The 14,365-nt window shown below is 53.7% G+C and overlaps 1 protein-coding gene across 2 annotated transcripts in view; it reads right to left on the reverse strand.

Annotated features, from left to right (window-relative positions):
- TOX2 (TOX high mobility group box family member 2) overlaps positions 1-14,365 on the reverse strand; it is a 135,059-nt gene that overhangs the window by 106,280 nt on the left and 14,414 nt on the right. Inside the window, exon 1 of one of the 2 annotated variants that reach the window (XM_012651164.1) lies at positions 1,757-2,089. The exons of the other annotated variant lie outside the window; for it this stretch is intronic. Coding sequence (XP_012506618.1) covers positions 1,757-1,882 — 126 coding nt within the window. The 5' untranslated portion in view covers positions 1,883-2,089. Of the gene's footprint in view, positions 1-1,756; positions 2,090-14,365 lie in introns of those variants that run through there. 2 annotated transcript variants of the gene reach the window in all.

Here is a 14,365-nt window from a genome sequence, read left to right on the forward strand (position 1 = left end):
GACGCCACCAATATAACGCTGGGGACTGGCCTTCAGTACGCTGTTCGGGAAGTGTTAAAACTAAAAGGATACATTCTGTTTCAAGATGGCCAGTCAGTCCCTGCGATGAACTCCTCCCCCAGTCAAGAACCCATGGAAGTGACCAGAGACATAAAGAAATTACTATCTGCCAGGGCTGGGGACAGATGTGGCCCTGCATTCTAGCTCCCTAAACAGAACCCAGAGAGCAAGGTGAGAGCTTCCCGGGTCTCACACAGACACACACAGACACACAGACACACAAACACACACACACATACACACACGCATGCACACAAACACATGTCCCTGTGTAAGCCACGTCCTCCTCCCAAGCTGAGCTGATGTTCCAGGTCACTTGTTCATTCAGTAATTCAATATTTGTGGAGGTCCTTCCACACGTTAGGCAGTGTTAGGCAGTATGTGTGTGTGTGTGTGTGTGTGTGTGTGTGCGCACGTGCATATGCACAATCATCGCAACACAGGGCAGTAGGTATCAGTGTCCCTATTTTATGAGTGAAGAGACGGAGACTTGGAAGGCTCAGGGAGCTTGCCCTACGTCACAGATTGTATGCAGAGCTGAGATTTGAAAGCAGTACCCAACCCAGGCCCTGGTACACAGCCGGCACTCAATAGCTATCTCTTCGGCAGCCGGCTGGCCCCAAAGCCTTCCCTAGCAGCCCGGGGCCGCTGCCTCTCGCTGGCTTTCAGGCCCAGCGTGGAGAACGGAATCATTGCAGGGGGCAGAGGCGCTGCCGTCTCTCAGCCTCTCCGTTCGCCAGGATGCTCCAAATGAGGGACAACAGACCTGAGCGGGAGGCTTCTGTTTCGGGGACACACGTGCATGAAGCCAGATTTTCAACAACTGTGATAAATCAGAGCACCAGAAGAGGTCGGGCGTCCTGGTCTGCTGGGCACAGCGCTGTCAACAGCAGCGAGCCCCGCCCCCGCCCAGCTAACTCCCATCACCGAGACAGCCGCCCGGGGACAGCTGGGACGGCCATTCGTGTCAGGTTGCTGCGCTCGCCATCTCGTCCACCCGTTACGTGCGTGTGTTTGCCCTGACAGCTGTACCGAGGTCCTTCCTTATTTGTGGCTGTCCTTTCTCCTACAAATGTATGGCAAGTGGCGATCCCAGCTGGTTATTTCTCAAGATCCTTACTTGACAAAAGGAAAAGGTGGCATTCACTAAATTTGGGGAGAAATTTGTATTGACTCCCTAATCCTTCAAATGCAATGGAAGGGACAGCTCGGACTTTGTCCCTGGTGATGTTCCTAGCTTCTCCTCACCGTCCTGCCTTCTAGGAAGGCCACTCCCACTCCTCAGCCTGGGTACCCTCTGGGGTCCCAGGCCACAGGCTGTCTCCATCACTGCTGCCATTGTTTCTAGTCTGAGTCAGCCAGATGTCCCCCCGCCTCACCTGGCCAGGCCCACTGCAGGGTGTGCTAAATGAATGAATGAATGAATGAATGAATGACTACTTCCTGAGCACCCTGGGCACCTACAATGCTCTGGGCACCAAGACCACAACCCTGCTCTCCAGAGGCCAGTCCCAAGCACCTCCAGAACGCCTTTTCAAGAAGGAGCTGCCAAGTGCAAGCTCCCTGGACCTGCCGAAGCATCTTGGTTCCAGAACATGACAGGCACAGTCCACATCCCCGCCTGCCCCCACCCAGGCAGCTCACGGTGATGGCCTGACCCCCTCCACCCAGGAGGCAGCGGGCACCCACCGCTTACCTTCTGCAGAGGCACACCTGCAATGCACCAGCGTCTCGCAAGTAGAAGGAGCCCGAGTCTCATTCCACAGAAGCCCAGGCAGCGAGAGAACGCGCCCGCGACAGCCTCTGTACGATTCTGCTGCATAATCAGCAGAGAAAGAGAAAAAATGCCAGAAATAGCAAGCTTTATAAGCCCTCCTGACAACTCTTGGTCCTCTATTGGCTGGAGGCCCGGCACCCCCACCCCCCATCCCGTTCCTATAAGGTGAAATGGAAAAACCTGTTATTTAACCTCTTTTATCAAAATCCGTCTTCTATCCCAATTTGGGCCCGCCTGCTCTGAGCTCCTGGTGGCAGTCTCCATGCCAGGTCTCAGGGAGTGGAAGGGGAGGCAGCCCCTATCTCGGCACAGCTCCACGTCATTTGTGGCTTAAGAGCCTTCCCCGCTCACACTCGCTGCCTTGGGAGTGGCGTCGCGCTGGAAGGGCCTTCGGAAGGCAATTTGGCAGCACCTGTCAACGTGTGAAACTTGCATGCCTTTTCACTCGGCAATTAGACTTCTGAGCATCCATCCTGAAGAAATACTACGCTCAATGCAAGGACGCATGCCAAGGATGTTGCTTCTTCCAGAGAGAATTGGAGACAGATAAATGTCTAAAGCCGGGGTCTGGCTGGATAAACTGACATACATCCATTCTGGAATGTGATGGAATGAGCAAGGCCTGTAGGTGCCGACTTGGAGCTGATTGGGAGAAAAAGTCAAGGACATGGTCCCATTTTTATAAAAACAGTAACTCTGTGTGTGTTTGGATACGCACTATAAAAGATACCAAGCTGGTAACAGCGGTTACACCACGGAGAATGAGGCATTTTCGGTTGCTGCTTTTTTTCTTTCTTATTTTTTTCCTTTACCACAAGCATGTATTACATTTGTAATTTAAAACAAAAACATAGGAGCCTCCCCTGGTTCCTTCCCACTGCTCTGAAGCCAGCAGGCCAAGGGCCAAGGTCACCCACCACAAGTCTTGATTGGGCTGGGGACAGTGCTGGCCTGTCCCCCAGCATTCTTATCAGCTCTCACACAGGCAGCTAAATCCGGGCTCTGGGGAGAACGTGGACTCTAGAATAAGACAGAGCTGTGTTCAGATCTTAGCTCTGCCTGCTGAATAGCTAACTTCCCTGAGCCTCAGCTTCTTCACCTGTAAAATGGGGATACTAGTACCTATTAACTGTCATGTACTGTGCTGGGTGCTATTAAACCAATTTTAATTTTTTGGACATTTCAGAAGCAACAAAAGCTTCTGAAATGTCCAAAATGTCTCCTAGCGTCACAAAGCTAAGAGAGTATTCCAGGGCTGAGTGAGAAGACTTCTGGGGAATTGTCTCGTTACTGAACACTGGAACAATAAACTAAGTGACAGAGAAAGGGCCTAGGAAACAGCAAATTCCACGTGATAAATGGGGCTGATGCCCAGCGTGTCCAGAGGAGGAGGGAGCCCGGTGGAAGGAGTGATGGATTAGAAAAGGCTCCAGGAGCAGGAAGCCTTGCTTCCGGGCCTCTGTACCTAGTTCATGCTGTTCCCTCTGTCTGCAATGCTCTTTCCCCAGACCTTCTCACAACTGACATCTCATCCTCCCAGCTCTGCTTGGAGATCTCCCTTCTCCCCAGAGAGGGCTCCTCTGATCTCCCCTGCACCCAAATTATTAATATTTCCTCCATAGCACACTCATCCAGCCGGTGGTTTCTGATTATTTGTTTTGATAGTTTCTGTTCTTGTGTTTATTGCTCATCTTCTTCACTAGGCTCTGAGCTCCCTGATGGCCGGGACCACCGGCCTAGCTCATCTCCGGGTTCCAGCTCCTAGCACAGAGACTAATGCACAGTCAGCGCTCAACAAATAGAAAGTACACAAACCCCATAGATCTAGGGCCAAGATCCAAGCTCACAGAGCTCATCTGAAGGAAAAAGAGATGCAGATTTTGCACCATGATACAAAGATGTATCTTCAGACATACTGAAGATTTAGAAACACACACACACACACACACACACACACACACACACACACACACAGCTGTAAAGGTGCTAGAAGAAACTACTCATGAATATTTATATACACTTAGGATGGAAAACAACTTTCTCGGCCCAAATATGTGTGGACAAAGATGTTTACTGCATTATTATTTATAAGAAAATAGAAATGACAATAAAGTCCATCGACAGGGGATTGATTAAATGAATCATGGCTCTCTGTACAAAGGAATACTATGCCACCATGAAAAATGATAGGCATTTGTTGATGTGGAAAGAAGCCCATATGGCTTGTTGAATGCTAAACTTGCTCATCAGAAACCAGAGATTCTAATAAGTTAAAAGGATAACTGATTGTCACAGAAGGCAAAAATCTTTCCGTTATCATTTACTCATGCATTCACGCAGCAAGTATTTTCTGTTCCCTCTGCCTACTCCCTGCCTCATGCAGGTCACAGTTCCAGATGCTGTAGCAACATATGAACAGGACACCGTCCCCGCCCTCAAAGGCATCCTGGCTTAAACCTGTGGGTGAGTAATTATGACACATGGAAGACAGTGCTCACATCCATGGGCCTCAGGGTGGTCGGCTAAGTAAGAACTTTTGAAAAAGGTGTCATTTAAGCTGGGATTTGAAGGAGGGAAAGAATTGGGATATAAGAGAGGGAAGGAGGCATTTTAAGAGGGAGAGGTATGACACTATGGGACAAGTACAAAAAGTCTCTGCATTCTTCACCACGTACTGAACTCTACCATGTATTTTCAGGAAAGGGAGTCCGCAAGAGCTAAGCCTGGGGCCAGAAGATTCTGGACTTGATTCTGCCACATGTGTTGGGAGGAAGCATTCTGGGGTTGGGACCATGCTGTCCACAGGGGTGCAGGTGAGCAAGCAGCCCCGCCATCCTCACTCAACACACCCTGGGAGCGCCAGCTCCATGGGGCGGGCAGGGATGGGGCAGGTGCAGCCACCGGCAGGTTGGATAACTGAGGCTCAGCAAGGTGACGCAGTGGTGCTCTTTGCTTTGCAATAAATACTCGGCCAAGGTAGCCAGTGTGGTGGGAGGGGGTCCCACCTCTAGGACCCTCTGCTCAGCTCCTTCTGGGGTGGAGCTAGGGAGGGGCCCCTGCACCTTAAAGGAACTCAGCATTTTTTAGTTATTTTTATTTTTCAGATTCTGAGGCAACTCGATGGTTATGGTTCAAAACAAAGAGAGATGACTCAGCTTCCTGTGGAGGAGCTGCAGCCTTTTGGAAAAGATATTTCTGTTTTCATGTTCCTCTCTTCTCAGCCACGGAGGCAGCTTGTCCAGGGTGCTTGTTTTCTTGTTGTTCAACTGTTCCCAGGGTGAGGGGCAGGGACAATGGCCTGGCTCTGGGGCCAGACTGCCTGAGTTTGAATCCTGGCCCCACCCCTTACTTATCCAGAGAACCTGGACAAAGTTATATCCTCTATGAGCCTCTGTTTACCAATCTTAAGATGGGAATAATAGTTCCTTCCTGGAGTGGATATTTGATGAAACAGCTGTCATCTATGGAAAGAGTCTGGCCTACCCATAAATATCACTGTTAATATGTACAGCCACCACGCTGAGCTTCTGTGGTGCCGAGATTATCTTATTTAGTTTGCCTGCACAGCGCAAGTCCCCATTTTACAGATGAGGAAGCTGAGGCTCAAAGCAAGGAATTGACTTGTGTTTCCATCTTCCCATTCATGAGGGTCAGTGCACACAGCCCAGGCCAACCCACAACCAAATCTGCACAAACTTTTTCCTCTGTCTGCACTAGCTGCAAACGCATATCGGCCCCTCACTGGCTGTCTGCAAAATGGAGGCAAATACTCTGCGATTGTCGAGGTATTCTAGCCAAGGCTCAATACAAACAATTCCACGGCGGGCTCAGGAACCTTTGGTCATAGCACATCATTCCTTCCTCCAGGGCACTGAGGAACCAACAAAGGGCTGAGCCCTTCCTGTGCGGCACCCCAAGGAGAGGCACGAAGCTGTTCAGGAAGCCCCCTCCCAAGTCTAGAGAAAACACTGAAGCTGAGAAAGCAGGTGCGGACGCATGTAAGTAAAAATGACCCATCATCCCGATGGGCCCTACACCATGACATTAACACTGCGTCTCTCAAACCTCTGTCCTAGAACTCATTTAAAAAAAGCAAAACCCAAACCTGGTGCCGTGGACACTAACCCAAGACAGCCAAGACCCAAGCTTCCACCCTCCCTTCCCTTCACCCTGAAGCACACGCCGACAGAGCAACCTTAATAGTAACTGCCTAATTTTAAACCCTGTGATTACCAGGGTTGATTTCCATGGAACCTTCCTTTCACAGCACCGAGCACCTCTCATGAGTGGTAATTGCCAAGTTCAATTTTAGCTCTGTCATGCCCAACCGTCAGCCTTAACTAAGGCGGCTGCTTCATCGCCAGGTAAGCTGGTAATGAAGTCGGCTTCACGGCTTAATTTCACAATATTGTGATGCCCCCGTCAGCACCTGTAAGTGCGGGGAAGCTTCGAGCTTCTATTAAACAGATCTCACCCAAGGGATGTGACTAAAGCCGCTTTGCGCTTCTAAGGTGCCCTGTCTAGATCCTCACGCCCACGGGGATGCTGTGGTTGCTAATCCCATGCGCCTCCTCTGCGCAAAGCACCGATCGCCAGGGGCCTCGCCGCACACCCGAGGGTGTCCTGACCCCTGCTTCCCTCATCTCTGCTGTCACCGCTCGTTCCCCGCCCCCCATCCCTGCGACCTTGGCCCTCACCCCTCTGGCCTGGGTCCCCAGCGCAGCCTCTTAGCTACCCTCTCCCATTCATTTTGCAGGCCAATCAGTACAGTTTTCTTGCAAAAAAAAAAAAAAAAAGTGACCCCACGCCTGCTGTTCCCCATTGAAAAGCCTTCAGTGGCCCCCACTGTCCTTGAGGTAGAAAGTCCTCACACTGCGTTTTCCTCTAAGGCTCCCCGTGATCAAGCCCTGAACCAAGCTCTCAGACTCAGGGCCCACATCCCTCATTCACACGAGCCCAGGGACGCGCCTGCAGCACCCCAAGCCCCATACACCCCTGGCCTGGGTTACCCTGGTAAACAAGCCTCTCCAACTTCATTTTTCGTACAGAAAAATGTCTCAGGCTTGACTCCCTGCCCCTTAAACACAGAAGGAAACCTCTGCAGAACATCTGGGCATCACCCCTGTGGTCTCTCAGTGGCAGCACTGGCTGAATCTTTGAGCCACATTACATAAATGCCCCTAAAGATACTCTTTTGGCACTTAGTAAGCACCTGCTGTGTCCCGGGCACTGGCCCTCTCTGATTCCCCTTCAATCCTCAAACAACCTAACAAAATGAATTAGTTGCTTCACCTTTCAGTTGTGCCAACAGGCTCAGAGAGGTTAAGTAAGCTCCTGAGGCCACACAGTTTCCAAGCTGCAGGCTCAGAATTCCAGCTCACGTCTGATTGTACAGATGATCTCACCAAATGAGCCTTCATCTGTCCTCCAGCCCCACTGCGTGGACTCATTTGTGGGGCTTATGCACAATGCCACATTCCAGCCTCATTTTGTTAAAATGCCCCCTTGGCCTTGGCATTGTACTATTATTAATCAGCCCCACCCTCTAACCCACACACCCTCCCCCAGGCTGGGATCTGACAGCAGAGCTGTACTTTGGGCACAGCTGAGTAAGTTTGGGCTGACTTTGTGCTGACTTCAGCTTTTGCTCAGGAATTGACAGAAGCTATAACTGGGTCTTGTCCTTTCTTCTCACCCAGCTCCTCCAGTCCCACTGTGATGAAACCCCTGTGCAAACCTTACCACAAATTAAGTAGGCATGATTATTAGCCCCATTTTACAGAGGAGGAAACTGAGGCACAGGGAGGTTAAGCAACTTACTAGACGTGCACAGCTGATAACCGTCAGAGACAGGATTGGAACCAAGATGCCGGGCCCTTCTGCAGATAACCCACTACCACGACACTACACTGTCCACCAGATCACCGATTCCCTCATTTTACAAATAAGGACACCGAGGTTCCGAGAGACGAGGGGTTTGCCCAAGCCGGGGCTTTGGCGTCCACTCTGGAGGGCTGCAGGTGCAGAAGGAGAAGCCAGGGGCTCCAGGAAGCCCCACCCTCAACCTCCAGCTAAGGCAAGACCACACTTCCAGAAGCAAGAGCACAAGTCCATTCCCGCCGGAGGTGCAAAAGGAGGCCGTGAGGCAGAAACACAGGGGCTGGAAAACCTCCCTGGTCTTCAGAGCCACCTCACCTACCCCTCCACTACCACCCTGGACCCATCGTGTTGGGGGCAGGCATCACAGGCCAGTCGCCCCCACGCAGGGAGCTGACAAATGCTCTTTTCTCTGCCATGCTAGCGGCTGAGCCCCCACATCAGCTAAAGACAGTGTGGAAATAAGTTCTGGAGCATGCAGTCACGGGTTCGAATCCCAGCTCTGCCAGTTACTAGGTGAACCCTGGGTAAGGGGCTGAGGCTCTCTGCAAAGTGGGGTGTTAACGCCAGCACCTCACTGGATGTCTGAAGACGGAAAGAGCCCGCAAGCCCAGTGCCCTCCCTCCCAGAGCAGATCTTCCGCTGTTTCAGCGCCACCTCCAGCAGCGCCCTGGCAACTCCTTCCACTGCATCCATCAGGAGATGGCGGAGGGTAGCGGGAAGGTTGGCTTCAACTTCCAGGACAAGACTTAAAAATAAAATCAAGTAATAATAAAATTTGAGGTTGAACAGAAACCCAAAGTCAGGAATGATTTTTCTAGAACTTCTCAGTCCTATCTCGGGCAGGAAGGGAGGGCTAAGGGGGTCCCGTGGGTCACCCCACAGCCAGTGGAGTCACAAGTGGGGCCTGCATCCGTGACAGGCCCTTCTCCTGGCCGTCACTGGGATGGGCTGCCGGCCCACGTGACACTTCCTGGTTGCCATGGTTTCTGTTTATTCTGGGGAAGACGGCTTCATTGACATGGGAGCCTGGTACGCGGAGTGTTCTCTTCACTGCCCGGCGCAGTCCCCAGGGTCCCTGCGTTGTCCTCAGCCACACACAGGAAGAGCCCGGGTGCACACGAGCAAAGGCGCTGCCATGAACCAGCCCCACCCGTCCCTCCTTTACCTGACCCAGCGAGGACGGAGCTGGCCCCATTTTCAGATGAGAAAACCGAGGCTCAGGGCTGGGCAGCAACTTGCGCAGAGTTCCGCGGCGATGTAAGTGAGAAGCAGCGATTCACACCGGATTTGTCTGACTTGTCCCGTGTTCCAATCTGTGCTGGCTCGTTCACGATCGTTTTTCTGGCTCCCAGCACTGCCAGGCCTTTTCCAAAACCACAGCCCCCGATGTGCCTTGAGAGAACCTGTCGAAGGCTCTAGAATCAACAAAGGCCGCTCCCAGGGGAAGTGGACGCTCAGGTCCCCACCCAGGACAGCCCTCCCGGCCTGGCACATGAATTCCAGAGGCTGGTTTAAGGTTCTAGGCCCAGAATGTGGCTGGCGAGGGTCCCCAGGCATCCTCTGTGCACCCTTCCCCCAGATCCCTCATTCTCAGTTCACGGTTCAGAGACCACCGGGGAAGAGAACCGAGTCCAAACGCCTCCCCCTTGCGCCCCAGTACCTTGCTTGCCTTGCACGCCAGTGCTCCCGGAGCCCCACACCGGACCCCTCCCTCGCCGCCCCCTCATCCTTCCTCGAGCTGAACCCTGTGCCAGTGACGCTGTTTGCAGTGCTCTGGTGTCTCTTCTTCCACATGGATTTCCTGGGTCCCCACATGGCCGCCAACCCCCCCCCACAGCCCACGAAGACGGCTGCCCCCAGGTACATCTGCCCGTGGGAAGGAATTGCCCCACCTCCCTCCCGAGGCTGCACCACACAGGGGTGCGCAGGGGACATCTGTGAACCAAAAATTCACTTCTCAGCCCAAAGTTTCCAACACTTAAAGGGAACTGGCTCTTCATTGGGTGCTTAAGGGTGCCGGGTCCCTCCTTCCACAGGTCCTTTGCACGTGCTGTTCTCTCCATCTGGACTGCTTCCCCTGTCCCCACCCCCTAGCGACTCCTAGTCTTCCTACTGCACCCCCGATGGTCTCCGTGACCTGGGCTCCTGGCCCTGTGTGGCCTCCTTCAACACACCTGTCCTGCTTTCATTGTGTTCCATCATGTGATTATTCTCTGGCTGGACTCGAGGCCACGTAAATACAGCACTAGGCCTGTCTTGTTCACCCCGGAGTCCCTGTCAGCGCCTGGAACACCGCAGGGACTCAGTCAATGTTTGCTGTAACCTACTGCCACGGTGGCTGCAGGAGGTTACAAAGATGACCATGAATCTTCTCGTTCCCGTGGGCACACCCTCTGCGCTGGGTGCTGCTGCCCTTCTCATCAAGAAATGTGACTTTAAAAAAAAAAAAAAAAAGAAAGAAATGTGACTTTAGTTGGCCAAGGCACAGCAGCAGATGTGACACAGCAGAGGTTTGAAAGGCACCGGGGCATTGGCCTGTTCCCCCTTGCTGTGCTGGGAAGCCTGGCACCCAGGTGGATGAGCCCTAGCCAGCCTCCTGCAGGAGAGGCTGGGGCAGAGCTGGGCCCACAACCGGCCAGCCCCCAACCCACAGCCTGCCAGCTGCCAGACGTGGGAGGGAGGCCATCCTAGGCCACCCAGCACCTAGGCCACTGGCCAGCTGACCACAGACGCTGGAGAGAGCCTGTAGAGACCAACCAGCCCAGCCAGAAAGCCCCCCAGCCACCCCATGGAATCATGAGCTAAATGAAATGGCGGTTGGTTTAAGCCACTAATGTCAGGTGGCTTGTTCCACCAGTAGAGGAGCTAATAGAAGAGCATTTTCCGTGATACGCTCACAGCCAAAGAACGTGTGTCTGGTCTATTCAACGTCAAGTTGAAAACAACAAAAGCCTCTTGGGAGCTGGAAAGCAGCTGGGGGCAGGGAAGGTCGTGCCCCTGGCTTTGAGCCCTGCTGGCCTGTGACCTTGGCTTGAACCTGGACAAGGTGGGTACTCACCTCTGTACCCAGGTCTGCCTGTCTCTGCAGTGGGAACACTGCATCCCAAGCCAAGCCTCAGATGGGATGCTCTGAGTCTAAGTGGGGGTCACATGTGAAAGAGTCTCCAAAAGGAAGCTAAAGCCCCCAGCACATGCAAGGACATACGGTGTGGAATAAAGATCACAGTTTCAGAGCCAGACAGATTCAGGTTCATGATCTACTCTGCTTCTTACAGGCTGTGTGACCTTGAGCAAGTTTCTCAGCCTCTCTGAGTTCAGGTATCCCATCTGTGACATGGTGTTAATAATACATAACTTGCAGGGCTGTTCTGGGGGTTAAATAACATAGTATGCAAAAGACACCGAGCACAGTGCCTGGCACATAGTAGGTATTCAATAAATAGCAGTTCCTCCTCATGCGCACCCTCGCTCCGCTGTACCTTCCACACTACCATCTTAGCCCCGCAGCCCACTTGGCGCTAGGAGTTTCCGTGTTTGATATCAGCATCTTGTGCCAGGTGCCAAGCTGTGACTGCAGCTTACATAACATCCTGCGTGAGAGAGGTTTACACGGGAGATGCGGGAGACAGAGCGGGATGGTGCCAGCTTTGACTGTGGGAGAAAACCCAGGCCACAGAGTTGGGGAACAGAGTGAAGACGGTAAAGATAATTCAGAACGGAATCCTCCCCTCAAGGTCCTGACATACCCCAAGCCCACATCTGTCTTCCTCTGGGATAATTATGTGTGGTCCTTGCTCCATTCACCTCCAAAACACCAGTGCATAGCACAGGGTGGCCACATGGGAAGGAGGGAGGCAGGACGGTGGGATCATCACAGGGGCAGGGCACCCAGCTGTCACCTGGCTGTCACCAAGCCCCCTGGACAGCAGTATGATTACAGGGCCACCGTCAACAGCTTAGCCTATCCTCTGCCCCACGAAGCACCTACAGCAAAAGCAGACACCCTCCACCCCGAATTGCCCCAGTGGCCAGAAAACAGCTTACAGGAAGGGTCCAGGATGAACTCCGCCTGCCCCCAACACACACACACACACACACACACACACACACACACACACGAAGCCTGAGGCCAGGGAAGGCTGAGACGATGAGGAGAAGATGGCTCAGAGTGCGAGTGGGAAGAGGCCCCCACAGCTGAGGGCATGCACTGCGAACATCACACCTGCCCCAACGCCCTCCATGGCTCCCCAGTACAGGATCCAAACTCCGGAGCCCGGCACTCCACGTCCTCCCAGCCCCTCGGCTCAAGGCTGTGTCCACCCAGACAGGTCTGCAGTGGTCCCCCAAGCTGCCGGTCCCCTCCCCTTTCCCACACCCTTCCCTACATGGTGCGGTCCTACAGGAAGAGAAAGCGTGTTCCTGGCAAACAGACTTGGGTGCCAATCCCACTGTGACCACAGCCCGGTCCCCTCACCTCTCAGCCCCAGCCGTCCTCTGCACAGTGGGGATGGCTTGCTATGTCAAAGGCTGTTATGAAAATTAAATAAATAACATAAAGGAAATACCCATCCCGTGATGGACGCTAACTAAATGCCCCTCCTCTGTATGCCTCCATCCCACCCTTCTTAGAGGTCCTGCCTAAGTGGCTCCCTCTGCCAGGTCACCCTCCCTGAACACTGCAGGTCTCGGGGATAAACTATCTCTCTCCCTCTCCCTCTCTCTCACCCCCTCTCTCCCTTGGGCTCTGACATAAGAGTTGCCTCATCCTGTGCAGACCCCCACCCATCCCCGCCTGAGGACAGGGACCAAGGACCAACCACAAGCAAAACCTCGTGAGGCTGCAGCCCAAGCAGCTCCCAGGGAGGGGAAGTGGCTCACCCCAGGGGACAGCAGAGTCCAAACGAGAGCTCAAGAGTCCCACTTCGCTGTCCACATTCCTTCCTCAAGGCCATTCTCAGGCAAAGCCCCTGTGTGTGGATGATAATGGGGTCCCAAGCAGATCCCCTTTCCCGGGTTCTGCACCGTTCCCCAGTGGCCCCGTGCTGCTGCCCACAGCTGCCCACAGCTGCCCCTCCTCTGGAGAAACGCCCTTGGCCGGTAGAGAAAAGCACAGGAGGCATAACATCCCCATACTGCCCCAGCAGCCCATGGCCAATGACTGAGCAACATCGGGGTGCAAAAGACCCCAGCGCCGGCCTCCAGGTGAGACGCCCTCTCTGGCAGCACCCATGCCCCAGCGCTCCACTCCGCTTCTCTGAGAGTGCTCCCCACCGAATCGCTCTTGCAAGAGTCCTCCTCTCAGGCTCTGCCCCTAGGGACCTCAGCCTCACTCAGACGCCTTGATTCTCAAAGTGCAGCCCCTGACCAGCATCACCTAGACCTGGTTAGAAATGCAAGATCTCTGGCCCCACCCGAGACCTGCTGAACCAGAATCTGCATTTTCACAAGACCCCGAGTGACCGGCAGGCACGTTCAAGTTTGACATGCGCTGGCATAGTGTAGGCAGTTGCCAGCCCACTGCGGAGCTCAGCCAGTAACACGGGCACCCACCCCTGAGTCGTGGCAACCACATCGCTAACGCGGATGTTATCTGCTACAGTCTGAATGTTGTGTCCTCCCAAAATTCACATGTAGAAATCCTGATGGTAGTAGGACCTGGGGCCTTTGGGAGGTGCTTGGGTCATCAGGCAGAGCTCTCATGATTGGAATTAATGCCGTTATCAAAGAGACCCCCGAGAGCTAGCTGGCCCCTTTCGCCACATGAGGTTAGAGTGAGAAGACTATCGGTGAAGCAGTGGGCCGTCACCAGGCACTGAACCTGCCGGCACCTTGATCTTGGACTTCCCAGCCTCCGGGACTGTGAGGAATAAATATGAATAAATGCCACCCAGTCTTTGGTGTTTCGTCATATCAGCACGAATGAACTAAAACGTTACCCAACCCTGACCACCAGCTGTGGAAGTGAGCCAGCGAATGGGGACATGGACTGCCTGGCCACCAGTTGTGGGATCTACAGGGTCCCTTTTGCCCCGGGTGAGTGCGAATCCCAACATCGCCCAGGTGGGAGTTTTGCGTCCTTCTGGTTTGAGCTCTAATCCCACACACCTCACTCGGTCACCACAATTCTGTTTCTCTCTGATGTCACGGGAACGAGTCCCAGTGTTTGCATGAGTCAATTAAAGCCTCTGCCTCTACTTCCTTCTTGAAGGGAGCTCACCCCCACCACCAGACAGCTCGGAAAGGTTCCCCAGAAGTATCCTGGGGAAAGTGCCAGAAAGAGTGGTGGGTGAGATTCTCCAGGGCCCCGGAGGATGTGCAGAGGCGGACCAAGGCCACTGATGTCTCTTCTTCAGAGGAAGAGGCCCCTGACCTGCCCTGAGTCAGAAATGGTGGGGAGGGCAGCAACCCCTCTACAGAGGCGCTCCCCCAGCCCACCCCAGGGTGTGAGCCCCCCATCCTGGCGTGAGCCCCTCAAAGCCCCTCCGAGGGGACGTCCGTGACCTTTGCAAAACTAAATGCAATAACCAAGTCCTATGTGCTGAGCGGACCCCTGGGCCAGCCCAGGAGGCTGCAGTAATCCCGACGAGTGTTTGGACAGGAGGCACCCAGCAAAGCTCGGTCAACTCTGCCTGTCACCCGAGGAGGGAA

The sequence above is a fragment of the Propithecus coquereli genome, unplaced genomic scaffold (assembly GCF_000956105.1).
Source record: "Propithecus coquereli isolate 6110/MARCELLA unplaced genomic scaffold, Pcoq_1.0 Scaffold35, whole genome shotgun sequence".
Taxonomy (NCBI): Eukaryota; Metazoa; Chordata; class Mammalia; order Primates; family Indriidae; genus Propithecus; species Propithecus coquereli.